At 44.4% G+C, this 18991-nt stretch overlaps 1 protein-coding gene across 6 annotated transcripts in view; it reads left to right on the top strand.

The window, feature by feature from the left end:
- RALYL (RALY RNA binding protein like) overlaps window positions 1–18991 on the top strand; it is a 2307036-nt gene that overhangs the window by 2192845 nt on the left and 95200 nt on the right. For all 6 annotated transcript variants that reach the window (XM_069621283.1, XM_069621281.1, XM_069621285.1 and 3 more), the window contains one exon: window positions 9962–10042. In XM_069621283.1, the coding sequence (XP_069477384.1) occupies window positions 9962–10042 (81 nt within the window). The remainder of the gene's footprint in view (window positions 1–9961; window positions 10043–18991) is intronic.

The following is an 18991-nucleotide window of genomic DNA, read 5'->3' on the forward strand; positions in this document are numbered from 1 at the left end:
ACGAAAATGCAGCCCTCTCTCCTTGACTTGCTCACCACACTGAACTAGCACTTACTGGTGCAAGACTAATCACCCACTCTCCTCACTACCTGCGAGGACCCTCTATTGGCCGTGATCACTGCTCTAGGCACAGCCAAATCCAACTAACCTCATTTCCTCTCTCCACTTGCATTCTCACAAATGAGCCATGATCTCCATGTCATGCTGTCGCCCCTTAAGAGCTGCTTCATTTACTAATCTGTTTCTGGCAATGACTTTGCCACCTACTTCTCCTCCATTATAACCTTACATGAGACACTTCTTGGTCTTGCCGCATATAACTCAATGACTGCATCACGCTGTTGTCTCCCTCTTGAACTTTGCTCCTCGTCTCTTAACAACTTGTCATCCCTCCCTTGTTCGACTTCCCACTTTCCCTCTTTTCGCCACTTGACCCACTCCACTAGAATAACCTCTCCCATTCCATCAAAGCCATCTCTTCAGTGGAACTCTTCGAATGCGACTCAAAGCCCACCAGCTCGTAAAGGAAGGAGCCCCCAACACCTCCCCACCCTGCCCTCCATGCTAACCTCCTAATCCATCTCTTCTGCATTCTGACCTCACATTCTGTTGCTGATATATGTTTGCACGCTTACACCTTCATACCTGGTATATGGGCCTCCACACCTTGGTACATACAAGGACTCGCTGACAGAAAACCTACTCTCTGCAAAGAAGAAAAATATAGGGGGAGACCCATTATCCATCAGACCTCATCCATTGGAAATCCCTGTGTTTCACTCTCAGGACTCAGATTGCTACTGCCAAAGCAAATCACTAAACTGCAACCATAGCAGAAGCCACCAAAATGTGAAGGGCCCTCTTGAATGCTACCAAGGACTGCATCACTTCCCTTAGACAAATGAAATACAATCAACTAGTTCTTCATCGACAAATATATCCAGATTCAATGCCATATTGGTGCCACCCACCCTACCATAGATGTCACCACCATGTGATTGCATCATATCATCATAATTTCCGAGTCATAGCACTGGTAAAACGTATAAACACCCTCACAGCCCTCAAGGCTACAGCCTACAAGACAATGCCATCACAGCCTCTATGTTGAAAAACATTACAGGAAACTCACTAATACATCACTTCCACATGATCAATGCCGCACTCACTCAAGGCATCCTCACTGGTGCACCCAAAAACCATAGGCCCCCTGCTGAAGAAGCCTTCACTCGCCCCTGATCACCTAGCAAACTATCACCTCATCACACACCTCTGCATCACTGGAAAGACCACCACCCTGCAACAGTATGAAAAGATTGTGAAACACAATCTCCTTCAAAATTACCAATGCAGTTTCTTAGCCAGATGCAGCACTGATATTGTCACCATAACTGTGATCCACAAGGCACTACACATGGTCAAAGGGTACCCCGTCTTCTGGTCATGCTAGACCTCTCTGCTGCACTGGATGATTAATGCACTGTTATACACCCTCTCCTCCCACATAGCATTTAGTGCCTCAGTTATTTTCTTGTTTCACTTCTACCTCATCCAGACAGGCCATGCAGATCACCACAATCCTTTAGGCAATTCCACAGAGATCCATCCCCTCCCCCATCAGCAGTCTCTATGTGGAGCCACTGCGGACACTCCATGTCAACTTCAACATAAACATTCACCAGTCTCCACCATACTTTTTGAAGATCAACTGGCTCTGTGACATTCACCAGCAGAAACATTGCCTTTTCCTAATGCAAGTGAACCCATCAGTGACACAATTGTCCAAGCTCAATTACCGTTATCACCACTTGGTCCCGAGGATTTACCGCAGGTTCCTGGTGGTGGTAGGGTGATGTAAAGTGAATGTTTTGCAAATTAGAAAACATAGTGTATCAAATATGTACAGCCCTGAAGATGGTTTATGACCGAAATGCATTGGCACATGTACATCTAAAAGCCTAGCATTATTTTTGTTTGGCCTCATGATACAGAAGTACTATCTGAGGTACAAATATAGGAATGTGAATAAAACAATTCCTATGATTAATTTAAACGTTTTTGCAAGTAAATTGTCTTTGAGTCATAAAAGTACCAGACCATATACTTGTGCAGCCCTGCCGGGGGCCAACTGAGAGCACCAGTCATAATAGGGTGGAGTCACCTTATTTATTCCTTTTGTGCAGGGTGATGTAATTCCTCATTTTTGGATTTCATAGGACTCCATGGGGATTTCAGTGGATTTACTGCCAGTGGAAACTCTGCCACAGGAATTTTGACGATTATTGGTGATTCTTTGGTGGTAAGGTGGCAGATTCACCTCTGGCTTTTAACTGGAGGTAGATCGTCCACCACACTGCTAAACTCTTAGTACAGCAGTGCTGTGATGCATCGGTAATGCAGTGGTAATGTAATTACTGCTGGATTGCCGCCGGCTTTACCTGCACTTCTGTACTTGTAATGAGACTGAAAGTCTTGTGGCTTCACCATTGGCAGGCAACAGAACTACAGATAAGCAACGTACCAGCCACTTGCACTAATTAAACATTGGCAGGTACTCACAAGAATAGGGAATGAGTTAGTGTGAGCAAAAAATAGGAAACAATGGACCTATAAGAGTCTGACCCCCTACTTCCACTCACACCGTTGTATGGATATGTTCAGATCAGTGTTAAAAGCAAAGCAATGCCACAATAAGAAACTGCAGTTATTGTTGCCTGATCTGGAAAGGTACTTTAAGGTAAACATGGATCATTTAATTTGCATTAACTACTAGAAGCACCAAAGTATTAATTACAAACATTTTGATATTTATGGGTTTTTACCCAGTGAAAAATGCACCCATTGGGAATGGTAGTTACTTTTTGACTTCCTAAAATTTATTTTAATCCCAAATGAAAAACATATGCTACAAAGTGGTCCCACTTCCATGTCTTATATGATGCCCAGATTGTAACTGTTCCTTAAAAACACACAATACAAGGGCTGAACAGACACCTGGAATCACCTCTTTTTTTTACCACAGAGAAAGCTCTTCCTCCACACCTCACACTTGTGTACCATCATCCAGGAATTGCTGCTTTCCCACCAGGATGGAGATGTCTGTGCCATAATCCGGGATTTACTCAAGCCATCCAACATGCAGCTGACTGCTCTATGGCAGAAAAGAAGAAGTATGACTCCCTTACCCCTAGACTCAAACACCTGTTCTGATTATCCCTCCAATCCTGCCTGCAGGACCTGCAAGACTGCCAGCATCCCCTGGAAGCACTGAGGACAAAGGCTCTTTTATACCTACCTGGGAAAAACGGTATGTCTGGAGATCAGCACAACACCAAAAGCAAAGATCTCTCAAGAATAGAATCCAAGAAATGCAGAAAAGGGAAAAGCGGAAACCAAGCAGTCTCCTGCCATGCCACCACACTCTGGAACCACAAGTTAGCCGCTATCCCAGCAGTAAATCCACCAGGATAATGCCCAACGCAAAAGCATTACCGCAACTCGGTCTGGCACTATTAGCGCCGGATCCTGAGTTGCAGCAAGGTTGTAAATCCCCATTTGAATCAGAGTCCATAGGACTCCATGTGGCATTATTGGCATATTTACTGTGGCGCAAATTGTGCCGCAATAAATGTGCCGAAAATGGGCAGAAAGTTGGCAGATTTACCTCCAACTCAAAGCTGGAGGTGAATCTCCCAACTTTCTGCCCAAACTCGGGATTTGGCAGAGTGGTAATGCGGCAGTAATAGTGTTACCGCTGCATTTTTACTGCTCTGCAAAAACCTGTGATGGGGCCCAATATCTTGAATCATACACGCTAGCTGTTTTAGTGTGCTGAGGCTAGGGTGTCAAACACTGTAATGGTTTTAAGCAATGTCTCCTTGACATGTTTTACGTTCATCCGGTCTCTCTGCAAAAATCTGATAATCCATCTCGTGCCTCTTACACACATGATCACAATTATGTTTAGGATTAGAAGGTAATAGGAACACAAGTAACTTCCTTTTTACGCTTTAGAAACGAATCTGTTAACTAAGGAAACGTGTGTTTCCAAGAATAAAACAATGATGTCAAAGAGAGCCTTTCAAAGCACGTCTCCCACGCCGTACTGTGTCTGGATTTTGTGTGTTTGTAGTTTTTATTAAAGGGAGAACATTTGAATTCTTGCTAGGTAACAGCTGGAAAGCAATCCCTCCAGAGATCCGCGTGCAATATCCGCGTCACTTCTTAGAAGCCTGACAAAGCCAGCGCATTCCATAAAGGAACTGGATCGCCACTGAGTTGGGCCTTACATAGCATTATTACAGAGCTTAGGATTTCGACCTGAGGAGGTGAATGGAAATATGATGACGCACTTGCATTGGAGAGTCCACCGTGCAAAGCAGGGAATTCCCGCTCGGCCTGGTGCCTGTTTGGATTGTGGAAAAAGGGCACAGTGTAGGGTCGCCTCGCAAGGTAAGAGAAACACGTACTCTACCCAAAATATATTTGAGATGTACCGGTAGCAGCGATTGTGGTCGTGCCACCCAAGGGGTGCAGAAGAGTCTGCCACACTCTTAGCAAATCAGGCTTGGTCTTGCTCAGGCGTGGACTGGCCTGAATCACCTTTGTGGGATGAGCACCTGAAGACCACGAAAATGGCAGCGGTGTGCGTTATAAGTCACAACATAACACAGCATAACATGATATGGGCCAGTTTGATGAGTTAATGCACGGTGCAGCTGGTTATTTGACCAAAGGGGTTGATCAAATGTGCAAAAGAAATGCACAATTTACCACTCATTTTACCAACAATACTCCCCAGGTGCTACTGAAATAGTGTGTTTAAAAAAAGTAATTAAAAGCATTTGGGTCCTCTTTTTATTGGTGCCCTGGCCTACTTTTTGTGCCGGTCTGAACCTGGTTTCTCAAATGCACAGCCAATCAGCGTAGCCAGGTCCATGAAGCCAGTATACATGGTAACCATGGGTGTCCCAACAAAGGCGGGCGCATGCAGGCATTTTACATAGCTTTTTGGTCCCTCAGAAAAAGCTGGGCGGCTGCAGTGCTGGAAATGGAAATAAATTATTCTGTGGTCCCGGCAAGGGGGAAATGGATGGGTGGCTAGGGTCAGCATCATTTCAGAACACATGGCTAACATAAAAAATGCCACAGTTCTATAGAGATGCCATGAAACATTGTAGTATTGCATTGTATAGTTTTGTAGTAGTTATTTATATAGCGCCTTTTCCCATTTGTATGGCCTCAACGCGCTTTGTGGTAGGAACGCCCTTGCGGACTGAAGTCGAGGTATGGGAAAGTTCGAAGAGGAGGCTTAGGGTGCGTGTGTGCATATGTCCAAGATTAGGACTTGGGGGGCTGGCAAAGCTCCAGTAAGCAACCCAAGAGCTCAGGCATGTGGATGGATGTTGAGGGAGGTCACGGCAGAGCGCTAGTGCAGGAGACTCGATATGTGACCAACTAGACCGACATTTGTCGTAGGTTGTCTCTGTCTTCTAATGGCAGAGATGTTGAGGCAAGTCTGGTGTTTCAGTGCAAAGTGGTTATGTGGCCAGGTAGACCAGATTTTACGTAGCTACATTTTAAAGTGAGTGGATGGATAGCCATGCCTGCAGCGGATATCCACTGAAGTGGTGCATGTTTACAAACCTTAAGCTCAGATTGATCTTAACTTTGGTGTCTCTGTATCATCTGGTCATCAGTGGGGAAGAAAAGGCCAGCTACCTTCGTAGACTTTTCTAGGCACTGTGGATAGGCTACCTTCAAGTCTAACAAGTGCAAATGACTGGCTGTCCTACAACCACTTCTAGATGGGGCAGACAGGCTACCCTAGAAACTAGGATGAAAGGAATTCTCTTAGCGCAATAGGCAGGTTACCTTTAGAGTCTAACTGCATATCTTCTGTAATGAATGCAATGGCATCATTACTCCCTTTCCGTCGGTGACCCCCCCCCATGTGGCCAGGGGAAGGCAACCACTGCATGATCCTGACCTTGGGGCCGCTATATGAGGGAAGATCTGCTCGGTGGGGGGACAACCTCTCAGAGGGAGTGGCGGTGTCCACGGATGAGACATGGTATCCCTTTTCCTCAAACAGGATGTCTCCCCCATACACAACATGTTCTCAAACAAATCTCCAGAACTATTCTCAAACTTTGACTTGCTCTCAGAACATGTTGAAACCATTCCTACAATGTTTCTGTACAAGTTGGTAAAAAGAAATTGCCATTCCCAGAAACCCCTTAACACCGCGACAAAGAAGAGGAATGGAGGAATGCAGATCAGAGGAAGCCCTGAGCACAGGTAACTCTCTAGTTGTTGTGAGTATACACCTGTGCCGGTGACGTTTAAAAGAAGATCACAAGAAGAAATTGCAGACTGCTGGTGGGAGCGGGCTGCAGCTCTTCGAGAGGCCAGAGAACCGAAAGAAGCATGTTGGAGCCAACCGGCTCATACAGTGAGCAGAGTAAGAAGACGCAGAAAAGCTTTCATGCCAGAAGTGAGACCAGTGCTTCTGTGCCTACACTAGTAGAAGAATGCAAAGAGAAGCTTACCGGGAAGTAACGAGGAGAGAAGCCCAGCCATTACCAAGAGATACAAGGCAACCGAAAGCCGAGCAGTACAAAGGAAAGTGAATCCAGCCGCTGTCATCGGCGAGCCACAGATAGAACAGGGAGACCCCACAAAGTGTTGGTGAGTCCATGCTGGGATGAAGGGAGCACAGGGGTGTATTGGCGAGCACGCCACATGTTAAACATGAAACAATGCAAGTAGGGGTAAAGAGAGAACATCTTTTCTTGATACTGAAAGTAAGGAGTTAAAAGCAATTTTGCTGATGATTGCCTCATCAGGGAATCTTTAACGGACAATGCACATCAACCCACAATGGTATGGTGGTGAATGATTGGACGTTTGAGCAAAACACTAATGAGGAAATAGACTATGAAATAAAGGAATTAGCCAAGAGAGCTAATGTGATAAACTATCGAAGGTGGAATTGCAAAAGCAGACAATTACAAGAAGACCTGCCAGGACAGTGTACCAGGCAGTTGCAAGTGTGTGAAACAAGAAGTGGTAGCTTGGCAGGTGAAGAACGATGATCTGGAGGGTTGCCCAGAGCAATTGAAGAGGTTAATATTAACTCTAAACCTGCCAGTCATCACCTTTTTTGTTTTGCTGCAGTCACCCAGAGTGGGACGGGTATGCCCAGACATGGGTCCCGTGCCTGCTGGGCCCTGAGACCCAAGATACTCCTCACTGATGAGACCCAGCAAGGCTAAAAGAAATTGGGGATGGTTGTGGTCTCGTGCCGAAGGGATGTGACCAGGCAGTTTGGGCTGCACTGCCCCTTTTGCGGTGGGACCAAACCTGATATTCATATGGTCTTTCTCCTTTTGTAATGGCTTGGCAGGTGAAAAACAATGGTCTGGAGGGTTGCCCAGAGCAATGGCAGAGGTTAAGATGAATTCTAAACCTTCCAGCCATCACCTCTTTTGTTTTGCAGGAAAGTATACCAGGAAATCCCAAGTGTGTGAAAGAAGAGAAACAGAGTATACCAGGTATCCTGACCATCTAAAGGCCAACGATATACATAGAAGTGTCTTTGATATTGAACAAAAGGAAAAGACAAGAGTTATTGTTGTCAAGATATTGTGAAGAAGAATCCAGTGGATGGGTGACACCCAATGGATCAAGGAACCATAGCCATAAGAGACTTTATTTTGGAGTTATTTATTTCTTTTTGAGCACTTCTGAAACGCAGAAGGCCAAAGACATTACCCTTTTCACCTTAAGATTTATTTCATTAGAATTTGATTGTCAGAATAGTGTTTTGGGCACAGGACAGTTTTGTTTTGCACACCCTGACACTGAGAGATCCGTAACTTTTGGTTTAGGTAGGGAAACACCACTAGCACAGGGACAATGAGGCATTTCCCAACCCATGTATTTTCTACAATAATAGTCTTTTGCCAAAACCATATCTAAAGTGTATTCGACTTTCATTCCTGACCCTTCACATTTCCAAGTTCTATAAACACTAACCAAAGAAGTCTACTAAGTGCAATATCAAGGATACCTGCATATAACCTCTGTTCTTTACAATAGCTAACCTAAGCAGATATAAGTGCAATGGAGGGTTAACAGTATATGGTTCTATGTCATTTCATCGCGGAATGTTTTTTTGCAGTGTTTTTTACCACAGATTTTTCAACAAAAAAACAAATCGAATTTTTACATGATCCCGAACACCCACACACCAAATATATATTATTCCAACCCCCACAAAAAAATGTCACAAGTTTTCTTTTTGTTAAAAAAAATTGCGGTAACAAACTGCAAAAAAACATCCTGCGATGAATCGACGTTATACCCCAGTATACATCTTCCAGCGTCTTCGGTGGGCTAAACATTATAAGGCTTAAATGTTCTAAGCGTAGCACCTGTATTAACCTACATGTGCTTTCTTGTAGTTGTAATGCCAGGTTACTGACTGCGGTGGGCACCTGCTCTAGTTTACCAGATGGTGTAAAGTCTGTAATCGAGGCATTGCATTTTGTATTTGGAAAATGTACAATATCTTGTGACCCACTTTTATTGTTTTTCACTGTCCGGTGAGCGGGATGCAGCCCATCAGCTCGCTTCGATTGAATGTTGAATCTGGCCATAATAATAATAATGGATAGTTCCATGTTTGCTTTGAACTATCTCTGACACCCTCATTTACCTATCTTCTCGCTACTTCTCAGCTGCTTCTGCCACCCTTTTGGCGCACCCAAAATTAAACTACACCACACTTAGCTGATCTCAGGATCCTCCGCCGTGTTCCTTGATCTCTGGCCTCCAGTGAAATTGAAAAAGGAATTGCTTTCGAGTGTCCTTCTCGTGTGTCAATGACGGCAATGTTTTCTTAGGAATCACTTTCCCAGGCACATTATTTGGGGGTCCCAACAACATGTTTTTTTTTTTTTTAATTGCAAGCTTCTGCGTTGTGGCAAGCGCCATGTGGCTCTTTGTTTCTGGAGTGGCTGGCTTTCTTGTTCAGGCCTCTTCAAAAAACAGGGGGTTGCACAAGTGTAACACTTTGAGCAGTGATCCTAAATAAGAAAGGAAAGCAATAACAAATAATTTGTCTTTTTGGAATTCTATAGAATAATTGCTAGACTCATTAAATGTTTATTTCAGGCACACTTTAGAGGGTGAGTCACTGATTTAGTCTATTCTTAAACACCTCAACTCAGCCTTTCATCCTTCTGAGGTTGATAAATGAGTACCAATTTCGGTTGGGTGATATTGTATGTAAATATGTGCTCTGTTAAGCACTTTGGATAAAGGCGCTATATTAAATAAAACATCATTATCATTAAACATATAAAGCGCTTAAGCGTAAGTATTATATAATAACACATCATTATCATTTGGCCTTGGAAGTCTGCTTTCATTCCCAGTAATTTGGTAATATGGGCCTATACGCACTGATACTAAAGAAACAAATGGTGATCCATTCTTGTATGAAATGTATATCACATGATAGTTATATCAAAAGCATAATTTTCGTAGTGTACTTAGGAACAATGCTATGTGATGCCATTTCCTCTTTTGTCAACTTTTATAAGTGTGAAAAGTCATGTCCCATCACTTCCCGTGATGTCACTTCAGGCTGAGGTCAAATGACATCACTTACTGTGATGTCATCATAGGTCAACGGTCATGTGATGTCACTTCCACTTCCCCAGTTATTTTGATGAAATATCGTCCCCGCACTTTCCTTTCATGAAAAGACACCCACAAGCATTGTTTCATTAATGAAAACCTTTTTTTCTTAAAAAAAAAACATATCAGCATACTCGAATGTGATGCCAGGATGCTAAAAGAGTTAATGGCCGACATGGATGGCCTTTATGATTAAATTACCTAATTTCGAGGATAATACACGTGTATAAAAAAATATATATTTGTGTTTTAGGGGAGCAGCAAAGAAATGGTGCACCCGCTGCAGCTGTGAAGCGTGTTGAAGATCGATGGCACCACTGGGTTTCCATGTTCGGTAAGATGGATTACAAATGCCACCATCTTATTTCTTGTAAATGGACACGTAGATGATGGAGTCCCCACTATATTCTAATGTCAAAAAGCATGTAGAGTACAGCGTACTCAATGTGTTGCAATGCAATTACCAGGTGGAGGGTAGTGCACTTAATCTGTTGCACTGCCAATAACCATGTACTCATTGTGCTTTAACGCCTATAAGCATCTAAGATATGGCGCAATTTAAACAAATATGTAGACTAAAGTGTGGTTAATGTGTTCGAACTCCAATACTCAAAGGCAATATGGAGCACTGCCTGTGTTATTAATCCAAAGAAGATAGAGTATTGAATACTCAGTGTATTCTGAATCCAACCAACTTGTAGAGTATGTTCTGACCCATATAAGCATAGCATACTCAAAGTAACCTAACTTGAATAAACCTCTAGTATGAGGTACTCATTGGTCCCGTTTCACAAAGATGTGCATTAGAGCAAATCAGGAGATGATTGTGTGCATTTCTCTTCTACACCTGCTACCGTATACCTGATCCACAAAGCATGACACTGGATAACGCCTGGACATTCCTAGAGCATCCCTGAGATGCTCGCATGCAGATGCAATTTGCAAAGACTTGCTTAAGGACGTCTGAGAGATGCACCAAACACCAGAATATGTTTTTCTACAATGGTAGGCACTGTGTATCCAGTGTAAAGTAGCAGGTGCTTAACTGTGATGCTCACGGGCATCTGCTGATTTGCAGTAGTGCACATCTTCGTGAGCCAGGCTCATTGTGTTTGCCTCCAATACACATGTACACTGTGAAATATTGTGGCTAACTCCGACTAGCATGTAGTCCCTGGAGCAATCGTGGTTTCACTTCAGTAAGAATGTAAACTAGAGAGCACACCCTGGGCCTCATCACGACTTCGGCGGTAACCCTTAAATCCGGCGCTAGTGCTATTACCGCCGGATTTAAGGGTCTGCCGAATCAGGGCTTCGGCGGATTTCGCCCCAGCTCTGAGCTGGGGGGAAATCCGCTGAAAATTCGTGCTATTACCGCTGGCGGGAAATCCGCCGGCGGTATTAGCGCGAAGATTCCCCATTGAGCCCAATGGTGAATGGGGCATTCCCGAATGGGCTCAGTGGGGAATGGGGACTTACATTACCGCCGAACTCGTGATCCGGCGCTATTAGCGCCGGGGAGTTCGGCGGTAGGGCTAATACCGGCCGCGCTAATAGCATTGCCGTTACTGCCCAAGTCGTGATGAGGCCCACTGTGTTGTGGCTCCAATGAGAGCACAGTCTGTGAAGCACTGTACTCTATTGTTGCTGGAGGTGCGCATTGATTTGCTATTTGCGTGATTGTCTATGTTGCACTGCAAACACACTAATATAGCCTTATAGACCGAGGGACAGGTTATTATTTCTTCACCAAAGGCCATAAGTTGGGGAAGGGTCATTATCCCAATCGATAATGACCCCTTCTGAGGTATATATGGCTAGTAGCACATTGTGGTACTAGCAAATCGCATTTTGGAGTTTTAGTGATGAAATAAAAAACGTTAGTTTACTAATGAGAAAGTAAATCGACTACCTCAGTAAATTAAATGTGGTTTAATTTTGTAGTATTTAAATAACCTGGATGTCTTCATAAGTTAAGCAGTTCAATTGCAACCCTAGTTAAACTGGAAAGGTTTTAACATGAGCATTCATTAGGGGTCCTGTAAAAGTAATCGGTTTCTCTATAAGAAAGTGGAAGCATGTTCCTATGTTTTAGCTTTCTCTTTGGTATGTTGAAATGAAAACAAGTTCAAAAGAGGATGTGTATTCTTGAAAGCATATTTCCTGGAAATTGCATTTATTTATTTTTTCCCTGTCAGAATGTTCAGAATGCGGTCAACTCCAGTAGCTATCTTGATTGGCTGTGAGGAGGCCAATAACTATCTCCATATGCTAATAAGGGATTCTATAGCTTGGCCCTGGAATTATGCTTTCGTGCTGCTGTTTATAGAGATGCCTTTCTACAATAAATCAGCCCACCAGTAGCACAGACAGTTCATATTTTATGCATCCATGCTTCATAAAATGTGCATGATACATGGAGGTTTTATTGCCAAAGGGATGGAAGCCATGCGCTCCAAAGAAGTCTGATATTAAGATATGTCTTACTTTAATATGCTCTGACACAAGGGTTCTGCCAGGCTGCTAATGCACTAGAGGTGATTAAGTGTGCAGTGCACGCTACATTAATAAATAAGCATTAACTTTAGCGAATATCGGACAGCAAACAGTCAGGTTTAACTTCAAGGAAGTCATATGTCACTCCCAAAAGAATGACCACTGGCCGCTAACAGTGGCTCCATTCATTTATATATTTTGTGACATTGTCCTCCTGCCGGGGCTGTATATTTAATAAGCATGTATGTTCTAAACGTAAGCCTAAGAGGCTTGGGACCTAATTCACAGAAGCGTTTTATAATGGCAAAACCCCATTGAAAAAAAACGCTCTGTGAATTAGGCCTTTGGTGTCCAAACTTCCTCCAGCACAATGCAGAGGCACCTACCCCATGCTAAGCAGAGTCAGGCACCATTGAAATAAGACTTTCCATGAGGCTTCTTCACAATTCACATCCAACTCTCCAAATGAGGTCTTGAAAGGTTGATAGCGTCTCCCCAGCCCTGTGCAATTGCGCGAGGTTACTCCTCTTAAGCATACATCGTGATGAGGATGGGCTACTCACAGGTCTAGCTCTGGCTCATCGCTTGAGTTGTCAATATTTGAGTGGTAAGAGAGATCTGGGAGCAGCCTGTAGTCCCAGGGTTGCATCCAAAGAGGGCTGACTCAGCCCTTCATCCTTAGAGTGGTGGTAACTTGAGTAGAATTAAAATGAGTAATCATAACGCCTGTTAGCACAGTTGTTAGCAGTGAGTGGAACAATGAAAGAAGCGCTGTATGAAAACTTAATATTAACATTATCACAGTCTTGCACACAGGGTCAGAATGAAGTTTGTGTGGGCAAAGGCTCGAATGGGCGCCTTGATGACATAGAGAGGACCACTACAGGCATGCTGGTAATGGTTAAAGCCAGTGGTTTAAAAACGTCCTACTTTAAAATACCACCTAATTGCAGGTGGGGATCACATGGGGGATATGTACGCCATGGGTTACATGGAAAATACAGCGTAGGATAAGTACATATCAATGTACGTCATATTAAAGCATGCATATTATGTTCTAAGTGTGTTGTAATTTCATTGGGGTTGATATCTGCCGTGTGCTACAGAAACCTCAGAGTAAACCTTTATTTAGGTCCCTGGGAGACTACCCACCCAATGTTTCCTGCAAGTCAATGTAAATAACAATTTGTAGACTGCCAACTTCTATTTCATGGCCTTGTACTAGCCCTTAGAGAAATAAGGCAATGCTCAAAGGACCTGTCTGACATGCAGGTGTGGGCTAGTTGTGTGAGTCAATGTTGGACAGTTTGCACACTCCATGGACATTGCTGCTGTTGTGTTGACCACTGATCAAATGTGTAGAATGCACCAATTGCCACACATGTTTCCAAAGTTGCATCCGCAAGATCTACTCAATACATGTGTTGAAAAAAGTAGCAAACTGTGATTCATGAGTATGGGCACTTGTATTTCGGTGCTTCATCATTCTTCCAGTCTGAACCAGGGCTATCTCCAATGATCCTTAAACTTATTCATCCGTCTAGCTTTCCCGAATCACCCTCATTCGAGAAGTTGGTAGTCCTGAGCATCTACGGTTAATATGCGATGGTGTCACTTGTGATTCCAATGGAACAGTTCTTTAATATCTTGAACATTCTGTTGCTGCATTGCCAGTGGGTGATGAGCTTCATCATGAAGCACATTTGATGACAGAGGAGATGGAAATCAAAGGAGAGTCATACCCTTGCTGTGACCATTGTGCTCTAGCACCTTGAAGCGTCTCTTGTGGTAGACGGAGTAACTAATAAGGATCTCAGACCAAATAACTGGACAGACTCAAGGAATATGGCAAAATATGACTTTATTCTCAGTTTATTGAAGTAGGGTCAACTGGCAAACATCAGATGGTTGCTTGCACGCTCACACACAAACTTGATTAGACAGGGGTCTTATACCCCAACATGCATCATCCATGACATTATCCCACATGGCAAACCATAAAACCTATTAACAGGAGGGTTTGGTTAGGGGAAGATATCTACTTATAGAATATATTTGGGTTGATAGTTCATTGGCTGTCAATTATCTGTAAGACAACCTTCAAAATACCTCTAAATATGTATAATACTGATTATAGTGAAGAAAATGACAGCGGATTACTGTATGCAACATTGTATAGCAGGTGGCTCTATAGACCCACTCATTGGTTGGAATTCTTACCCAACCTTGGACTTTCAGCTCAGCTAGCAGCATATAAGGAAACCGAAACCCGGGTGCTTACATCGCATAAGATTACTCCCTACTTTCCCAATTAGTCCATAATCTCTCATCAGACCGGCCATGAGTCAAAGATTCCCATCTGTAGTTGATACTCAGAACTACTCCTGGTTAAATACATGAAATCACCTATTCCACAACATGTGTCATGCAAAGTAAGTATTGAATCTCGCACAACTACAACACACAGACATTATCACAACGAGTAAATGATAGCCCTGCGGTACATTCTTTCAGCTATCTTCCTGCCGCAAAGTACTTTTTCACCACATTGTGCTACGTCGGGGACTGATTCAGATGGGCAAAGATTAATTGAGATTGAAGGTAGCCTGTCGGCAGGACATTCCTCCTCACCACTTTGAGTGCATGAAACAGTTTGACCGTTCAACCTGGGGAAGTAAATACAGCGATGGAAGGAATCCAGCTTGCTGACCGTCAGATAAATGAATATTAGTCCCGGAATTCCACCCTCCTGATTGGCCATTCTCAACATTAAAAACATGGGTTAATAAGGCATTAAAAGTGTTCGCTGGCACCTTACATTGAGCCGTCTTTTTCATACACACTGAGTGCAGCCGACAGTGTCAGCTGTCATATTCTGTGCTACCATGAATGTAAATCCTAAATGTGGGTCTGTTGTTATGACTAGCCTTCATACTGTCAAATGCAATTACCGCCAGTTCGGCCTGATTCGCAAAGCGTTTTAAAAAACGCTTGCAGAAACAAACACTTCCCCACTGATAGATCATATCACTAAACAGTACTTACCATTAAGTTGGACTCCTCAGTTGGTCCACAACTTACAGCAAGACTGAGAGGCTCTGCTCTGCTGCTTGCTGACCCGAAGCAGACACGCCCTGGTTAGGGGCTCTGCAAGTCAAGTGAGGAGGCGCACGTGCAACCGTCATCATCACCCCTCCCCCATGGGATTGTCATTGGCTGGCAAACAGCCAATGACAACAATTCCATTATTTCTGTTTCCACGGAAGAGCTGCAAAGTCTACGATGTTTGCGCGCACATTATACTGGCGGGGCCACAGCTGTAGCGCCCCGCCAGCCTCCTAAGTGCCCTGCATGATAATGACTTATGTAAACTGCACAGAGTCTACGAGCTGTGCAGTAATATGATGGAAAAGTGTGTAAAATGGGACGCGCCCCTGGGTGTCTCTGTGATTACACTGATCAGGCACAGCCGAGATGCCGCTTTATTTATGTAGTTGCCATAACGCTTTGCCGAAAAAATAAAAGCAATACAGAGAGGTAAAATGAAACACTTTTATTTTCTCTGTACTCCCTGGTGGTTGGAGGAATTGGGTGACACCCCAACGCACTGTATAAGCGGCCGCCACTGCCCACAATGTTCTCCTCCTAACCACTCTAGCATCCCCCGATGTTACACTCCACCTTCCTACATCCACATTTGTTGGTAGTTCTTCTACTGCTTCTCAGTTCCTCCACTCACTACTAGCACTACCTCCTACTGTACTAACAATTTCCACTACTACTGCCTCTAGAGAACCACTACCACCTCTTTCTACTACTCCTCTTCTACAGCTACTATCACTTCTCTACTACTATTGCTTTTCCTCTCCTCTCTATCTCTTACCATACTTTGTAGCCACTACTACCACTACTTCTTATTACTACGAGTACCTCTCCCTTCCACCACTACTCCCACTACTACTCCACTATGCCCACTACCACTTCATTACTCCCATTACTACTACCCCTTCTTCCAGTAACAACGACTATTTCCTCCTACTCCTACTATTGTGTGCCTACTACACTCAATCCTCACTCCCATGCACAAAGACTTCCCAGACCCCTCTCTCTCCAGTAACCTCCACACTCCTACCGCATTCTCCTTCTCTGGTCTCTCAGAAGTCCTGCTCCACCTTCTATCCTCACCTTACCCACACTAAACCCATCCCAATGTACCTCTTAAATATCCCACCCCATCCCAGGATTCTCCAGATTACCCTGACCAATCAACTTACCTTGTGCCAGGGGTGTCACAGGGGAAGGGCTCAGGGGAGCCCATAAGGACTTGTAAGCCCTGCCCCCATTCCCAAGTGGCTGTGTTACTAGAATGGCTGAAATGGAGGGCCATGGGGAACTGCAGTTTTCTTCCTTTAAAGCCTAACCGTAGGCCTGTCAGTGTTTAGTGGGGGTTTCTTTTACATAGCCTTCCTGGAGGCCTTGCAGTATCCCTGGTGGGTTGGTGGTGGTTCTTCCATAGGTGGGGGCTCCAGTAGACCAAGTCTACTGGAGCCACACTCTGCTTTACATTGCGGCTTTAGATAGCTTCCCCGTGGCAGTGTTTTGGATTCCAGCCCCGCTCCTCCCCTCTGTCCACTACCCGGCCCTTTCTATAACTGCCCCTGGCATCTCTCTTCCTGGGTCAAGCTATCTCCTCCAATGTAGGGCATCCGAAACCCACTTCAAACTCCCAGCAGTCCACCGCCAGCTGCAACGGGCATCTCTGGGTGGATCTGCATCTGCGGGTTTCAGCTCCCTGTTGCAGCTCCTGTGTTGCTCCTGCTGCTCTTTGCTGTGGTGCAGGTCCTACTACTCTGGGCTGCGGCCACAACCCCTAGTCTCCTACTGCCAGAGTAGCTGCACGCACCACAGAAGCCAGCAGTGTTTGGTGGGCTGGTGTTGTGCCGTGCACCTTTGTCTCGGCTTCAGCTGCCAGCTGCTGGTCTACCTTCCTGTGGTCTTCTTCTGCGACTGCACCACCTCCGCTTCAAGTAAGGAGGGGTCAGCATGGGTCTGTGCTCCATTATGGCAGTGGTCTGGATGTTTGCAGCCAGGTTCCCCCTCCCTTGCCAGGGGCCCTCTCACACAACATCAACTTTGCCAATTTGATCAACTTTAGAAGGATGAAAGGCTAAGTTCCTCCTACCCAAATTCAAACCTGGGACCTGCATAGACACATAGATTTCTGAAGTAGTTGAATTCATCTACTGAGATCTCTTACTGAAGAGTTTGATGTGCTGCCTTACTTGGAAAACATTCACAGGTGGGCAAGACTCAGTTTCCTCTTGCTAATCCTTTACCCAACCCATCTGTTTGCCCTAACCTATCTCTTGGTCCTGAATCCTTTTAAGTTATTTTGTGTATTGTTTTCCCCAAGGACCAGTCCTATCACCCAGAACGTCTCCTGAACTCCCCTGAAGAATTATGGCTCTTAAAGAACAATGAAACCCACACACCTACCCAAATCTCACTATTTGCCTTTGATTTTCAAGAGCCCTCAGATTAATTTTGAGAACGTTTTTCCAGGCTTTTTAGAAAGGTACAAAGGATAAATGGAAATTGATGTTTGCCTCACCCCAACAAATGTAAAGAAAAACATACAGGAATGAAAACCTAATGTTTTGGGATAAGAACAATGGATCAGGTTTGTGAAAAGTCCCTTGTCTTGAGAGGGCTGTGAGCTTTACCGAGTCAGTGGATGGTGCGGGGGTCAGTATGAGGAGGTACCCCTGATATTGCACACTAACCACCCACCAGCAGGCAGGGGACCATCACTTGTGTACTGCAATAGCCCCTGGCCCTTTAAGAGAAAGAACTGTATTCAGAAATCCTAAAGACCCCCCCCCCCAAACACCCTAATGGCTTTTTAATAGGACCAATGTCAAAATCAAGTGAATAATAAGACACACATGAAAACCCTGAGCCCAACCAAAGGGGAGGGGTAGAACAGACATAGAAGGGGTGTCCAGGAAGGGGGTATTTTGGATGTTTGCAATAGGAGGGCAGCAGAATTTGGAGCCAATTGGCATTGGCAGTGAAAGCTATAAGGAGGAAGGGAGTGGAGAATGTTTTAATGAAACCTTGCATGCACAGAGGTTCTGGATCCAGCTCTCAGTCGGGTACTGATTTATTCTTCTTAATAGCTAATGAGATAATCACCTACATACATTTGACAGTAGGCAGAATCCACTGCACTTAAATCCACTCTCTCAGAGTTCTATCTGGCATGCATGGAATTTGTACTCAGCTGACATGTCCAAGGGTCCATGCATGTTACCATTTCCAAGAGAGAGGCTAGTAAGGGGGAAGGTGCAGAAGGGCCAGCCTGGGATCCCACCCAAGGCCCAAACTATAAACAAAAAAATCTTTAAACTTGAACACCAGTGTGATCCTGTCTGTTGATCTATGTCCATGGCATGACATTTTTTATCTCTCTGTTGGCTTCAGAACATATGAAGATTGCCTGTGCTGAGAGCGGCAATGTGACCAGTCCCGTCTAAGTATTAAGTCAGGTTGGATTTGTCACACTCATAGCATCACCCTGACATGCTCCAAATGCCATAGTCTGTGCTTCCTACCAAGGGTATGTTAACAGGGCTTCCGTTTACACAGAAGCAGTTCCTGTACCTTAAGAGATATTGTAGACCCAGGAGATCTGCCAGCAAGCATATTTGCGCATCCAAAAGCTGCTTTTCTCTCTGTGACAGTGAGACTGAAAAGTAAGCCATGATGGCTCCCTAAACAAGGGTGC

Source organism: Ambystoma mexicanum, chromosome 5q (genome assembly GCF_040938575.1).
Source record: "Ambystoma mexicanum isolate Mex_15411 chromosome 5q, UKY_AmexF1_1, whole genome shotgun sequence".
NCBI classification, from domain to species: Eukaryota; Metazoa; Chordata; class Amphibia; order Caudata; family Ambystomatidae; genus Ambystoma; species Ambystoma mexicanum.